The following is a 16806-nucleotide window of genomic DNA, read 5'->3' as shown; positions in this document are numbered from 1 at the left end:
CGATGACCATCTGACGACTTTCCTGGACCAGTAATTCATTGAGGCCCGCCATCAGATTTGATTTTTAAGCAAATAGCATCTGTCATTGAATCTGTCTCCAACAATAATTATCTCTAGCAAGACTAACTTTGACTTGAGGGGAAATAGATCTGCATGCAATGCAACAGAGCTGACAGTGATGATGTAAGATGGTACATGATTAAAAATGTGCAAGAATGAACTCATTATGACCCATGGTGTGTCAAAGGTCAAAGTTCATCCTTGACCTTTTTAACGGAGACCAAGCTTGTTCGAAGAGCAGTTTATACAAGAACTGAGTGATTTGCGTATGGACACTTCTGCGCTGAAATGAGAGAAGTTGGAGCAGCAGCTGCACGGTAGCAACGCAGGAACTTGTTCGTGACGGGCCGCGAGATCGAGACATCCCCGTCGTCGGAAGATGGACCACTGCCGGCACCTGAGCAAGCTGTGCTTAGGACAGAAGCATTCGATACTCGACCCTTCCGAATGGCACTGCGTCGTGTGCGGGACCACTGAAAGTGTGTGGGTGAGTGCAAGCACAGTACCGTAGGTGTGGAAATTGTAGTCCCACCTATCTATCTCCATTTTAGAACATGTACTAAATGTTACTTAGCAACAGAGGATTAAAGTTTTTACAAGTGACTTTCTCAAATTGGCAACTGCCTATGATACATTTGTTTATGAATTTTTTAATCTGAATTTGATCAGATCTAATGAACTTTTCGCCACTTAATGATATTAAAAAAAAAAAAATTGTATGCGTTTATGTACAGTTAAATTCAAATTTGTTAGTTTGATGAGTTTGAGATAATTTATGCAACAGACTGTTCCCGGCGGGACTTCATGGCTGGATAGCAGAGGAAAGTCAGGAGAAGGGAGGAGGGATGGTTGGGGGAGGGGATGGGCAAGTTGTCTCTCAAAATAGCAAAAATTTGCAAATCAAACACCTCATGGTTATTATCATCATTCCATGTCAAACAATATTGTATCATTAATTCTTAATCCTTTATAGTCTTGCATCACGAATATTACGTAACTTTATCTCAAATCTTTATGTGTACACATTCATTGAACTATATAAAATGTAAACGTGTCTCTTTCTGAACTGTCATGGCCTTTCCAGGCTTGCCTGAGTTGCACCAACGTGGCATGCGGCCGCTACAACGAGGAGCACGCCCTCAAGCACTTCAAGGAGACAGGCCATCCGCTTGCTATCGAAGTCAACGAACATTATGTGTTCTGGTAAGGGCAAATTTGACACATTTGTGTTAACTCTATTACTTTGAGCAAAAAAAAAAAAAATAGGCTCATTGACTAATTTACAGGAAGAGCTGTGACCTCAATGTACAGTCAACCTTGCCTATAAAAGTTGAATCTATTTGGACTGAAGAAATAGCTTTGACTTCGAGAAAATCTGACTTATGAGGGATTAGAATCAGAAGAATATAAAGAGAAGAGATCTTGAAAAGACCTTGGACTAAGGCGATTATTTGACTTATGCAAGGTCCACTTATGCATGGTTGACTGAATGTGCCATGCTCAGATTCCCATCATCATCATCACGGATACACAGCAACAGAACGAATGTTCCATGATGCTGTGGTCGGGTGCAGATAAGACTTACAACTTATTTAAAGCGGCTTTGAATTTATCCAAGGATGGCATTGATGTAATAGCAAAGGGAAGGTCATTCCAGTCCCGTATGGTTCTGGACAGAAAAGAGTACAAATGCCTGTCAGTTCTGGACTCAATTATATTGTAGGCATCCGGTGTAAAACGCCAACTTGAGCGGTTAGAATTTCTGGGTTGAAGCTTGGTTATTGTAACTGGGGATTTTCCCTTGTGAATTATGTAGAACTGGCTCAATCTGGCATAGAGTCGTCTGTCAGCTAGACTTTCCCACTCCAAATGTTTCAGCATTGCGGTAACACTGGACTTCCGCCTATAGTCATTGACCACAAAGCGAGCAGCCCTTCTTTGAACTTTGTCCAACATCTGAATGTTGTATGTCCAACTTTTTCAATGACTTGTACGCTGTTTCATACATCATACCCTATGTTCTCATATCAGTCTTATCCCTATTTTGTTTGCCATATTAATCCTATGTTGTAGGATGTATGTTGAGTGTTATACACCATGTGTGTTCAGGGTGGTCCACAACTTGAAATTTTAGCATGTTGCAAGCTCAGAATCTGAGAATATTGCAGAAATTGAATATGCGCGGAGCGCACACGATGAGTACGTAGTACGCAATATTTTGCTGCTTATCTCTCTTTGTGCTGCTTACATTCAATGTTCTCTCTCATGTTTTGCACACAACTATCTAAAGTACCTAGTAGTTTGATGTTTCTTATGTTATGCACATGTTTTGCACACCAATAAATACTTTTACTTTGAGCTTGTTGCAAATTCTTAAGGATGTTGCATAGCATGTTGCTGGCTTTTTAGGATGTTGCACAAGAATTTTAGCATGTTGCAGTGACATGCTAAAACCCCTCGTGGACCACCCTGTGTGTTGCTGTAAAACCAGAAATATTTGCGTGCATGAAACTTTCGCAAATTTCGTGAGAATCCAATTCATGAAAGTACTGTAAAACGAATTTTCGCGTGCATTTTAATTTCGCGAATTTCGCGAGCGCCAAGATTCGCGAAATTAAAATGAACGCGAAAGTTCTTGTCTACACTATATGCATTGAATGCCAGTGGCAGTATGCGAAAATTTCATGCCGCAAAAAAGGCCGTCGGCTCCAATTCGCGAAAAATTCATGCCGCGAATATATCATGTTTTACAGTAAAACTCGCGCACAGCTTTTTTGTCTACATAGTGCATGTAGTATAGTAAATACGGGTACCAGCTATTCATAGTTTTTCTAGGGGCGGCAATTCATAAAAGTTTCATGCTGCAAAATGGGCTGTTGGGTCCAGTCTGTGAATGTTTCATGCTGGGAATATTTCTGGTTTTACTGTAGTATCTTACTTTCCGATGTCATGTCCTAATTCCTGTTTTGTATGGCCCATGTCCAATGTTTTGTACATATGCCTTGTGTACTGTGTCTTGTTTCAGTGTCACATGTCACATCCTATGTCTGATGTTTTTTGTCTTGTGACCAATATCACAACGTTTTTGGCATTGCAACTGATTGACAAATTACCCTTCATCAATGTACCAAAGCAGTGATCATTCAGTGTTCTAGTAGCACCCATGATCAAAAAATCATGGGCATTGTCGATCAGTTGCAATATTAAACACCACTCGATGCAAGAATTCATTAATTTATATCAGTGCTTGAAATATGTACTAGCCATAAAAAATCTGCCGCCATGCCCCCCCCCCCCCCTGCTGTCGCGAACGCCCTTTTCAAAATCAAATCATTCATGGCCACAACATTTTGTTACTCACTTGTGCCCCTTTGAGTGGATTTGTGCCCCCTCAAAAAGTTGCCTTGACCCAAATTCAATTAAATTGGAGACCTGTTATGTTTTTCAATTTTTACCCATCTGCACAGTTATGATTGTGATGATTACATCCTCAACGACAACGTGACGGGGGACCTGAAGTTTCTGCGCGACACGCTCGAGGTGATCACCAAGCAGACGTTTGAGGAGAATGCTGGGAGGAGTGGCAGACGCTTCCTGCGTGCCCTGTCCGTCGACTCGGGCCAGCTCAAACACAGTCATGGGTAAGTCTTATCTGTCTGTCACGCCCCATTTCACACTCATAGAAAAGAGGTATGTAGTCATGACAAGATCAAACACAGTCATGGGTAAGTCCTTTTGTTAAGCCCATTCCACACTCTTAGAAAAAGAGGTATTTAGTCATGACAAGATCAGATAAAATTATGGGCAAGTCTGTCTTTCAAGTCCATTTCACATATGTAGAAAGGAAGTATAGTCTCTCTGCCAAGTCCATTTCACACCCATAAAAAAGATTACAAACATTTTTGTTCATTACAAGATCATCTTGAACCCTGTTGGTGCACACATCTTGCCAAGCTAATGTTTTCGACAATAACTTAATTCCCTCCCAGACTTGGGTTTTCACGTCAGTTATGAAATGCCCCAGGTTGTTTGAATGCTGTAACTCCCATAGTAGCAATGTTGCTGCAGTACACTGGGGATTTATATGGTCTCATTATCTGAGAAAAATAAAAGTTTCAAGATTTCTGTAATAATCACACTGACCATACTTGGAACAGTTGAGATAGAGTAGGGTAATTCCATGAAGTTGGGGCACAAAGTGTTACATTTTAGCATACAATGATGTAACTCAATATTAATTATGCTATACATTTATTGTTTGTAGGCTTTACATTTGCATTGAGGCCACACATTTTCCTGGAAATTTTGTGCCATTCAGATTCAATTTTGATGAAGTTATTTTAAAAAAATGTAACGGTGTCCTGTAGCATCGTGACGTGTCCATGTAGCATCGTGATAGTTAAAATCTGGTCCTGTAAGACAAATTAATGCAATTACATACACAGGTAGCTTGACCAAAATTTGATATAATATGCATAATTACTAGATTAGTCAGATAGAGCTTAACTCTATTTTCCACAGTTTTACTTTTAGAGGAAAATTAGACAATGTGTCACTATGCTACACGGTGTCCACCAAATGTAACAAAAAAGGACACCGCGTAGCATCATGATACATTTTGTAATTATGCCTCCGCAACGAAGTGGCCGGAGGCATTATGTTTTCGGGTCGTCCGTCCGTCCGTCCGTCCGTCCGTCCGTACGTCCGTACGTCCGTACGTACGTCCGTCCGTCCCGTTTTGTTTTTGTCGATATCTCAAGAACCGTGTGGTGGTTTTACATTAAACTTGGTATGAGGGTATATCCTTGGGGGATGATACTTTGTGTGGATTATAGGGTCACAGGGTCAAAGGTCAAAGGTCACAGGTTATTTTTGTGAAAAAAAAAATTGAAATTTCATGTTTTTCTCCATATCTCGCAAATGGTTCAAGGTATCTTCATGGAACTTAGTATATATGCTTGTACCGATGGGCAGTGATTATCTAGGGAAGTTGGGGGTCATGGGTCAAAGGTCAGGGGGTCAAAGGTCAAGGTCAACTCCTCAAAATATCACTACTTTCCTTAAAATGCAATATATGCCTGAAGTTTGTTTTTTTTTTAAAACTTGATGTATGGCATGTATTACCCAATATATATTTTTGGGGAAGTTTCTTGCCAAAAGGTCAAAGGTCAAAAGGTAAAAGGTCAAGTGAAAGTGCTAAATTGCACTTTTTCCTCCATATCTCGAAAGTAACTCAAGGTATCATCATGAAACTTACATATTTATGCATGTTCAACCTAACAGTGATTCTCTTTGGAACTGTGAGGTCAAAGGTCAAAGGCCAGGTTTAGATAATGCTATTTTCCCATTTGATACTGAAATTATACTTTTTCTCAATACCTTGAAAATTACTCAATGCATAAACTTATAAAAGGGTCAAAAGTCAAGTAAAAATCATCAGTTCCCCAAATACCTGCACTCTGACATTTTAATCATTCATCCAATTGAACCTAGTTCTAGGAAAGTGAACATTCAGCACATTTGTGTCAAACCTGTCATTTTAATATTTTGCCAATTGTGTGAAACTGTCATCACACATTGTCAAGACATTGTACTATAGACCTATTAGGAGAACCATGCATTATGGCGGAGGCATATCAGTAGCCGTAGCGATATATCTAGTTTTCTTTTAAAATTAAAACTGTGTACAGGAAATTTGAGAAATAGCTATCTGACTAATCTAGGAATATGCATATCATGCATCAAATTTGGGTCAAGCTAATTGCCATAATTTGTCTCTTAGGACCAAATGTTCAAATTTCACGATGCTACGTGGACACGTCACGATGCTACAGGACACCGTTACATATTGTTTAATAACTTCATCAAAATTGAATCTGAATGGCACAAAATTTCCAGGAAAATGTGTGGCCTCAATGCAAATGTAAAGCCTACAAACAATAAATGTATAGCATAATTAATATTGAGTTATGCTGAAATGTATTTTTCAAATATCACAATGCTACAAGTACATGGACACTGCCCCAACTTCATGGAATTACCCAGTACTACACCATATCCAAATGAGATTTAGTGGATTGAACAGAATCATTTGACCAGAGTAGTGGAGGTTTTTATCAAAAGAATGAGATTTACACCAAGACCATTGTGAATTTCAAGTTGTGCTCACACATTGTATGATGCTGTGTCGCAGCATACTAATGAAGCAGATTTTATGATGTCTGATCATTTAGGCAGAAGAGATTCTTTCCACTTCCTCTCATTAGGAAAGAGGACTCCTTTGTGATGAAAGACAAGGGGCACACTGCCCTCATCCACCGCCGCTTTGTGTTGCTATCGACGACGTTCCTGGCGTGGAAGCACCTCGTCCACGGGGACAAGGTCACAGGACAAAACCACCAGCGGACGCCCACCAAGGTCCCAACCCCCAAGCGGGAGCCCAACGTGGAGGACGATGAGGAAATCACATTTAAGGACCCGAGCTGTGTGGAGAACCAGGGCGTCGGCAGCAGCAGTGGTGGGGTGCAGAGAAGCCACACCCACCACAAGGTGGCCAAGCGGGTCCAGAAGGTGGTGACCCCGATCAAGCGCAAGTGGACGGTGCTGACCCCTGGTGTGACGGGGCTACGTAACCTTGGCAACACGTGTTACATGAACTCCATCCTACAAGTGCTGAGGTACACTAGAGCTCCATTCTGTTAACGTCTAATTGACCTCTGGTAACTGCATTCTGTGTAATGTTGAAAGGAAGTCTTACATGAAGCTCTGAAAATAGATTGTGCGTGGGCGCAGTAAAATGAAATACTTCTATGCATTGTAGCCCTGTCTCTAGCTCAGTAATATTAATTATTTCAAGTAAAAGTAATGCACACAAAAACAGTAAGCGGCATGCTGAGTCAGTGCAATGTCAACATATTAACCAATGTCGTACTTTGATAAAGTACCTACAGTGTACATAATGATGTAACAAAACAGATTAGCGCTAGCATATCCTTGAGCATATCAACATTCAGACATCTAATACCAAAGAGGTGCCCTTGCATTTTAGGAGTTTGGACCAAAACTTACCGAAATGATTTCATATTAAATTGTACCAGAAATGTTAACTTTTGTCCATTTCTACCTTGTTTTCTTTTCTCCTTGACAGCCATCTACTGAAGTTTCGAGACTGCTTCCTGAAGGTGGAGATTGACCTGCGACCCAGCTCCAGGTCAGAGGTTAAGGGTCAGAATGCGGTTTTAACCAACAGGAAAAGGACTCACGAGTACATGAGACAAACCACAGTGGAATGCTTTAAGGTACTGTATTTCGGAAGCTAGACTTCCATCATCTGAATTTTTGAGGTTGGTGATGATGGTGATAATGATGATGATTGTTATTGTTCTTATTCAGGGGCCAAGGAACCATGTAGGGTTTGAGGGGCTGCAGCCCCCCCCCCCCCCCCCCACCCACCCACCACCATGTATCCAGAACTCTCTGAAGGTTATGTCCTCAGATTCTTTCAAGCCGGGGTAGGGTACCATTGACCTTGTTGACCTCCCCTGTCTGCAGCTCCCCCACTTGCCCTGAAAAGCATTTAGCAGCCCTTGTTTTAATTCTAATTATCATCATCCTTACCATTTTCGCTGTTATCATAATTGTGATGATTATCGTCATTACCTCCGCCAAGGGAGAAGGCTATGTGTTCATTTCTGTTGGTTTGTTTGTCCGTGTGCAAAATGACTCTAAAAGCTGTGCACAGATTTGGATGGAACTTGCAGGAAAGTTTGAGAATGACACAAGGAACAGATGATTAATTTTTGGTAGTGATCCAGAAACTTTTATGGATTCTATGAAGTGTTTTTGATACTTGGCAGGTAGGGTCAATGAACTTGGGAATGATTCAAGCTGCGCATTTTTTAGGTTTAACATTCGTACACTAAAGTGAGTGCTCCAGTTTCTGCTAGGGCGAGGTGCACCGAGCAGCTTGAATTTTATGACATAACAAGGGCTTCTATATTGGGAAATTGGGCAATGTTCAACATGCATAGGCGTATGTATGGGTGGAAATCACTGATCTCTATGAAAGAAGAAGATCAGTGGTGGAAATGAGCTGCTTGGCGGAGGTTTGCGCTCTCAGAGTGCTTCTCTAGTTATGATTGCTAGTATTACTGCTACTACTACTACTACTTCTACTACTGCTACTATTACAATTATTGTCATCACTATTATTCCTTGTGACCCTTTCTCCCTCCAGCTGACCCAGACTCCAAGGAGTGGTGAGTCCAGCTCCAGCCGTGTCCAGCGGCACCAGCGGCAGCGCTCCCCGGGAGGGGGCGGGCTCAACGGCGGCTCGGACGACACCAAGGAGGCCGTGGACCCCTCAAAGTGCAAAGACCCCCGAAAGGTCAACAACAACTAGTGAGTGACCGTCAGATATTCGCTCATTTATCTTCTTAGGGCTGAATGACAGTAAAGTGTAGAGTGGATTCACAGGATATTGCATTGTTGTTGAAAATTTTGTTTTCCTTGGTATATGAGCTCTTGCTTTTTCCTGCTGTTCTTGGATGTACAATGTATCTGTTTTTTTTTTTTAGCCCACTATGCCACAAGCTGCACATGCTGTGCAGCACGATGATGTGGTCAGGAAGTGGACCACTGTCTTGCTCCATAGTATTCTCAGCTATGATATGTGACTGTGCGCTACAGAACGAACAAAAAGTCGCACACACTGATTTTGTGTGAGGACTGAAAATAAGTGAAATGGGTCAACCTAACCGATCTTGACTTTTTCATATTTTCTGAAAGATGCAAGTCTTCTTGTACATTATGCTAAAATTTGGGATCATAAAACGGGCAGGAAAGTGTGTTTTTTAGCAGTTTATCTTGAACACTTTTTGTTAGAATAGTGTGATTAGGTGTGTTTTTAGAGTCCCCTTTTCATTTCTTAAAAACCTTATACACACTCTTCACTTTCAACTCTAATAACTTTTGAAAGGATGATGCTACTGCTTTGAAAGTTAGCATCAATTATGAACAGAATGTGTTAATAAGGCACGCTCAATTTCAGTTTAATCTGAAAATCCCTTCATTGTTGTTACTCTGGTGGTTTACATCCTGTTTTTTGTCCCATTCGTTGCACAGCCAGTGCGGCTTGGTAAAGATTTAGTGCTTGAAGAGACACTGCACTTCAGAGCCTCTTTTCTCAGTTCACACTTTTCCTGAGTGTGTGCTTTCTCTCCAATATTTAGATAGGTTAGGAGAGTCCATTTGATTTGAGTTATACATCATTTTAAAGCGTAAAGTCTGCTCTTTTAGATTATGCTCTTAACTAAAATTTCATGTCTGGCGACTTTCTGTGCGTTTTGTGATGCAGGATCACATACATGTATAATAAGGTCTTCTTTAACCAGGGTAGCCTCTTCAGTGTTGCCACTGCTCTACCAAAGGGCCCTGCTATTATGATTACCCTAGCATTGCCAGGTACCCATTCATACACCTGGGTCAAGAGGGACATGATGGGTAAAAACATCTTGTCCAAGGACGTAAGCACTGGGCGGGAATCGAACTCGGGTCCTCCGATAGGGAGTTGGGAGTCTTATCCACCATGCCACAGCTCCATTATGACTTTCATATTCTGTGTAGAATTTTCATGGATTTTACTTTAATGGCTTGGCCTTTTTTGAAAACATTTTCCTTGATGTACACTATGTGACTCATATTTTTTCTTCTTGTTTTTTGTAGCCCACTATGCCATGAGCTGCACATGCTGTTCCGGGTGATGTGGTCTGGGAAGTGGGCTATTGTCTCACCCCATGGTATTCTCAGCTCCGTCTGGAGGTTGATACCGTCCTTCAGAGGGTACTCCCAGCAAGATGCTCAGGAGTTCCTATGGTGAGTCTCAGAGAAAGAGAAAGATACAGTAAAGCAAGAAATATTTGTGACATGAAATTTTCGCGATCTGGAGCCGACTGCCTTTTTTTGCGGCATGAAATTTTCACAAATTGCCAATTTGGCATCAGATGCATTAGAGTGTAGACAAGAACTTTCGTTTGCATTTTAATTTTGCAAATCTTGGCTCAGGCGAAATTAAAGGGCACGCAAAAATTTCAGGTTTTACAGTAGAAAGATTGACAGACAGAAAGAGGGAGAGAGAGAGAGACAGACAGACCAAGTTTACAAACAGCAGTGACAAAAAGAGAGAGAGAGAGACATGGACAATCAGAAAAAGAGGAAAAGAGACTGAGACAGACACAGACAAACAGACAATGTGAGGAAGAGAAACGGAAAAAGGGAAAGACGGACAAACAGAAAAAGACTGAGAGACAGACAAAAATGAGAGAAAGAAAAGAAACAGACAGACAGACAGAGAAAGAAAGAAAGAAAAAGAGATGGACTGATGGAAAGGGAGAGGGAGAATGACAGATGGGCTGACAGATGAACAATGACAGAAAAAAAGAGAGCGATCAAAATCAGTCTGTTGAAATGGAAATGCCACTAGAAGGATACAGACATACATTGTAAGCTATGATGATTAAAAGGGATTAGACAGTAGTGGAAAACAAATTGAACACTCAGCTAAGAACAGGCTGTTATCAGTCACTGGGTGAGGTAGACTGGTAAAGAAAGAGCCCCCAAAAAAGTACAGGAGCTTATAGACTGATTCTGTGAGGCGGTTTGTGTATTATTGGCATGGGCAGTGCCATTACTGCGGTGTCCCGGCCGACCCCCCCTCCCTCTCCCCCACCCTTCTCACGCGCATGGAATGAAAGACTGATGCATGGTTGTTTTAGCCAATAGGCGTCTCGTACTGAGTGCACGAACGCTTGCTCAGTGCGCGAACCTTTGTTACAAGTGCGCGTACTCCTGCTACTAAGTGCGTGATAAACATGTTGCCCGGGGGTGGGGGAGAGGAGGGGGGGTCGGCTGGGACACCGCAATTTGAGCTAATGGCTGCGCCCAGTGCCACAAATTGTCTGCTGCCCTCAACGAACCCGAATCGTTCACTAGACACTGATGATTTAGCCCAGAAGAAATCAAAAACAACTTGAAGAAGAGATGTCGTCTTCAGAGCACACAGGCAGTACTATTTACAGGTTTTCTAGAGGCCTTTAGAGCCAGAAATCTGTGAGCTGTCCAAGAAATGATTTCTACAGTTCGACCTCGATTATCCGGCCATGTCGGGACCGGCGCCCATCCGGATAAGCGAATTGGCTGGATATGGGAGACACAATGTTAATGTATACACATGTAGCTGCCGTCCAAGCTGCCGTCCCAGTACACTGGCAGCTAGGCAGGTAGCGTATCCTGCAACGGTGGTGTAATATATGCTAGCCTGCGCAAAATTGTAGTCCCATTTTCACAAAAATGAAGTATATCTTTATGTGAAAATCATGCATGTTTTACCTCATTAGATATTGAGAAACCTATCATGCACTTTTTTATGAAATTAGTGAAATAGATCCATGAAAAGATGTTAAAGTCAATGTTTTTTCTCAAGTTTTGGATGAAAAAAAAAAGGGTCCTTCACTGCATGAACGCGTCCGGATAATAGAGATTTCCTGATAAAAGGAGGCCAGATAATCGAGGTCAAACTGTACTTAAACCTCTTCCCTGTCTTTTCTCTCTACAGTGAATTCATGGACAAGATTCACTCAGAGCTGCAGGGGCTGGCCGCGCCCGTCAGCCTGTCGCTAGGGAGCGGCGCTGCCGTGGCAACCAAGGAGATTGTCCCCAACATCTTTGAGGGATGGCTGGTGTCCCAAGTGATGTGCCTCAAGTGCCGGACCAAGTCCAACACGTACGAACCCTTCTGGGACCTGTCCCTAGAGTTCCCAGAAAGGTAAGGCAAATCATTCCAGGGCCCTGTTTCATAAAGCTGTTTGTAAAGTTATGAACAACTTACGAGCGACTGGTGATCAGTTCTTGTGCTGAATTATTGAAATTCTGATAAGTATAGTACATCAGAACTGATCACCAGTTGCTCGTAAGTTGTTCGTAACTTTACGAACAGCTTTATGAAACAGGGCCCAGTTTAGTTAGTCTGATAAGAAAGAGTAAAATATTATGAATGTAACAGTAAAAATTATGTCAAAATCAGATGGAAATTAGGGAAGTTATGATGTTGCGAAGCTTTGCTAATTTTTGCAGCATTTTTCTCGGAGAGTTGATATGAATATGCAAATGAGTGAGCTGATCATGTCATCACCACAATTTTCCATGGATTGTGTACGAAAAAAAAAAAAATGATGATTATGATGATGATAAAAACTTCAATGTTTAAAACATGTGATTTTTTTTTCCTGGTTGAATATCTTCAGAATTATGATCAGTTAGATATATCAGAATCTGAGCCTGGGGTGTAATTACATTTGAATGAAAAACTGGAAATTTCAAAATTTTATGTACAAACTATATGGCAAGTTGTGAGGGGATGATATGGTCACTTCACCATTAGCATTCAATTCAATTTTGGTTTTATTGAAAAAAAAAAACACCACATAAAAGTCCGAAGACGAACCGTTTTTGGTTTACATCAAAGATGGATATTCATTTTGACTGTTCAAAAATTGTTTCCTGAAAAATTTGAAACTTCAAAATGTCATATCTTGCTTTAATATTTTTCATGTGATTTCATCAAAGTTTCATTATTGTGCGAAGAAAAATTTATTCCTTCTTTCAGACTAACTTTCAGCTGCAATGGAATTTCTCTTTGACCCTTCTACTTTCAGATGTGTCGATTCCCTTTGTAGCTTTGCAAAGAAACTCCTGTCAAAAAGCATGGCATGCCTTAAATTACCTCATAGTGAATTCTGACCTTGGTATAATGGGTTTAAATCTGTCCAGCTTATTGTATCGCTCGAACAGAGTTTAGAGGATACTATGGTTTGTGGCCTCGTCATGACTCATCGCGATGCAAAAACAGATAACTCTTTTGTGTGGATGCATGTAGTGTCACCACGATTATCTTGTGGTTTGTACCCATATATCTCTCTTCTCCAAGGTGTCAGTACAGCTGCATCAGGACAGACAAAACCTCAAAGATTTAACCCTAGCTAGGCCGGGGGGCTCTGAGGCCCCTCCCCCTCGCTATTGCGAAAAGCTTTCGCTGTGATGTTTCGTGACTTTTTTCTTTTGAGTCTCCCACATCTTTTGATGCCCCCCCCCCCCCCCCCCCATATGGTTCATATGCAGCCAAATTATTATTATTTTTTTTTTTGGTCACATGTGAACGATGACGAAATGTAAAAACCAGAAACTCCTAGGTGTGTGCACGCAACTCATGTCATCACTTGGCAAATAGAATAGATTCATCAGTCCATGATGCAAAAACGGATAAACTCCTATGTGTGAATGGGGCTATTGTCACCTCTGTTATCTCATTGTACCTGTCTATTTATCTCTCTCTCTTTCTTTGCTCTCTCCAGGTATCAGTTTAGCTGCCACCGGACAGACATCTCGGAGGACACCTGCCACCTGACGGAGATGCTGTCCAAGTTCACCGAGGTGGAGCATCTCGACGGGCCCGTCTACCAGTGCGAGGAGTGCAACAGCCGCCGGAGGCAGGCCTCGGGCAAACCCGTCATCCGGACGGAGGCCACCAAGCGGCTTCTCATCACCAAGCTACCTCATGTCCTCCGCCTCCACCTCAAGAGATTCAGGTAAATCTGGTTACCGTGGTGATGATGGTGATCTTTCTTCATGTTGAAGAGAAGCACAACATACTGTATGGACATCTGTAGATCTGTTGGTCTGTCTGTGTGTCTATTTATCTATTTACAGTGTATGTATGTATTTAACTGTTTGTCTATCTATCTATCCAGCTAGGTATCTATCTATTTATCCATTTATCTATCTACATGTATTTGTCTATCTATCTATCTATCTCTCTATCTGTTTGTCTATCTATCTGTCTTTCAATATATTTATCTATCTATATGTCTATCTGTCAATTTGCATAGAAATGTGTTTATCTGTTCATCTACAGTATCTATCTGTCTGTCTATCTGTCTATATGTCTGTCTATGTATCTGTCCATACAGTCTTTCTATATGTTTATTTACATATCTATTCACCTATCTATCTGTCTCTTTATCTATATTCGTCTATTTATCTTATCTGTCTGTCAATCCATCAATCTGTCTGTCTATCTATCTGCAGTGTATTCATCTATCAATCTATCTATCTATCTCATTCTCTACTTATCTATCTATTCATAGAAAGTGTGTTGTTTCGTCATTTGTTGCCCAGGTGGTCAGGGAGGAACCACCGAGAGAAGATCCACGTGCCGGTCAAGTTTGATGAAGAACTGGACATGAGGCAGTTCTGTCTCCTGGACCCAAATAGCCGGCGCATACTGACCGGCGAGGACTACATGTATGACCTGACCGCAGCGGTCATCCACCACGGCAGGGGGTAAGTCACAGGAAGATCGAGAGAAGGATGAGGAGGAGGAGAAGGAGAGAAGGAAGAAGAAAAAATCCTGGATTTGATTGCAATATTACCATGGTTATATAGTATTTAATCTGCTGTATTAAAAGGAATTAAGAGGTATTAGGAGGAGAATAATAATAATAATAGTGATAAGAAGGTAGAAGAGGAGGAGGAGGAGGAAGAGGAGAAGGAGAGAAGGAAGAAGAAATAATCCTGGATTTGATTGCAATATTACAATGGTTATATAGTATTTAATCTGCTGTATTAAAAGGAATTAAGAGGTATTAGGAGGAGAATAATAATAATAATAGTGATAAGAAGGTAGAAGAGGAGGAGGAGGAGGAAGAGGAGAAGGAGAGAAGGAAGAAGAAATAATCCTGGATTTGATTGCAATATTACAATGGTTATATAGTATTTAATCTGCTGTATTAAAAGGAATTAAGAGGTATTAGGAGGAGAATAATAATAATAATAGTGATAAGAAGGTAGAAGAGGAGGAGGAGGAGGAAGAGGAGAAGAAAGAGAGAAGGAAGAAGAAAAAATCCTGGATTTGATTGCAATATTACCATGGTTATATAATATTTAATCTGCTGTTAGGAATTAAGAGGTTTTAGGAGGAGGAGAATGATAATAATAGTGATAAGAAGGAAGAAGAGGAGGAAGAGGAGAAGAAAGAGTGAAGGAAGAAGAAATAATCCTGGATTTGATTGCAATATTACAATGGTTATTTAGTATTCAGTCTGCTGTAAAGAATTAGAGGTATTAGGAGGAGGAGAATAATGATAATAATAGTGATAAGAAGGAAGAGGAGGAGGAGAAAGAGAAGGATGTGAAAAGAAAGAAGAAATAATCCTTTAATTGATTCCAGTATCCATCTAGCTATCAAGTTTGCTATAAGGAATTAGGAGTTAAGGGAGGAGGAGAAATTGAGAGTGGACATACATATTGTATGTGTGTGTAACAAAAATTACTGTGTAGTCTGTGTGAACTTGCAACGATTTTTATGTCAGATGTGAGATGGATGATAAGTGAACAACGTCAAGGGGCCTCATCATGTGCATCATGAGCATTAACTATACACAGCCCAGTCGCTGTACATGGTACGTCTGTTTTCGCATAGCGTAACACTAGTGTCTGGTCGGGCTACATGAGCATATGATATCACCCCGAGGGCTTCATCAGCACCCTGGCCATGCTCATGAGGAGGAGGGATCATTATTAATTCAGAGCAGGCAGGGCCCCCCTCATGAATCCATGCATGATCATGAGCGGGTTTCCATCCCGGAACCGACTGATCTGGAAACAGCAGGAGTATAAAATTAGACCCTACAATGTCAAGTACAATGACACAACGTCAATGATCACGAAACTATTTCAGTGCCCTAAATCTACTTTCGTAGATTACTAGAATGAATTGTCATGGATACGGTGATGAATCAAGGCAAAGGATATCACTTTACATCTGATTTCACCGACATTGGACCACCGTTGGACATAACATGCACGGTATGGATGGCGGCAGTAAAGTTGCCAACAATTTATCCAACGTATGGGACCACACTGCGAACAGCCGGTATACATTTCACCCTCGCACTGAACACACCTTATCTTCCGCGAGGACCTCAACACGACCTTTTGGATACCATGAGACGCGGACTTCACCCTTTCTGACGACATCGGAATCGTCATCGTCATCGTCTTCGGAGCTGCTGTCTCCTGTGTAGCTGTAAGTAACAAGTCCCAGCTGGATCTGCCCACGGTGTTTCCTTCTCACCACATCTTCTTTAGATAAGGTCGCCGCCATGTTTACAACTAAAAAGTACGACGACCTCACGTGTACATTCAGAGCGTGATATGACATCATACAATCAGAAAATATTTTATTAATGTACCGTGGTACCTATATCTTTAAATCCTGAATATTATATAGACGTTGATATGCATGTCCGAAGGTTCATATTATGGAGAAAGGTATGATGAATATTATACCATAGCTAGAGATAATAGATCGTATAGACGGACAGACAGACAGACAGACAGGTAGGTAGATAGATAGATAGATAGATAGATAGATAGATAGATAGATAGATAAATAGATAGATAGATAGATAGATAGATAGATAGGTATAAAGGTATAATAAGTAAGTAGGTAGGTAGGCCTATAGATAAACAGAAATCTGTTCATTTTCTTGTATCGCCATGAATATTTCAGATTATATTTGTGTGTAACATATGCCATATATAAATGCCTTTGTAAATAAATAATGAATAACATATTATGAATAACTTATCAAGCAAACAAACAAATGCCTGTTCTGAGCATTTGAATGACTC

General features: G+C 41.0%; 1 protein-coding gene across 1 annotated transcript; it reads left to right on the top strand.

Annotated features, from left to right (window-relative positions):
* The first annotated feature begins 439 nt into the window (after positions 1 to 439).
* Positions 440 to 14460, top strand: LOC139715590 (ubiquitin carboxyl-terminal hydrolase 44-like). Its single transcript, XM_071627152.1, has 10 exons — positions 440 to 547; positions 1145 to 1263; positions 3528 to 3701; positions 6327 to 6737; positions 7208 to 7358; positions 8297 to 8460; positions 9784 to 9933; positions 11672 to 11881; positions 13467 to 13700; positions 14290 to 14460. The coding sequence occupies exons 1-10, from the start codon at positions 440 to 442 to the stop codon at positions 14456 to 14458; spliced, it is 1890 nt and encodes a 629-aa protein (XP_071483253.1). The 3' UTR covers positions 14459 to 14460.
* The last annotated feature ends 2346 nt before the right edge of the window (positions 14461 to 16806 follow it).

The sequence above is a fragment of the Diadema antillarum genome, unplaced genomic scaffold, assembly GCF_040938485.1.
Source record: "Diadema antillarum isolate AM-2024a unplaced genomic scaffold, OU_Dant_1.0 scf00000051, whole genome shotgun sequence".
Classification (NCBI taxonomy): Eukaryota; Metazoa; Echinodermata; class Echinoidea; order Diadematoida; family Diadematidae; genus Diadema; species Diadema antillarum.
This window is presented reverse-complemented; position numbering and strand designations above follow the sequence as displayed.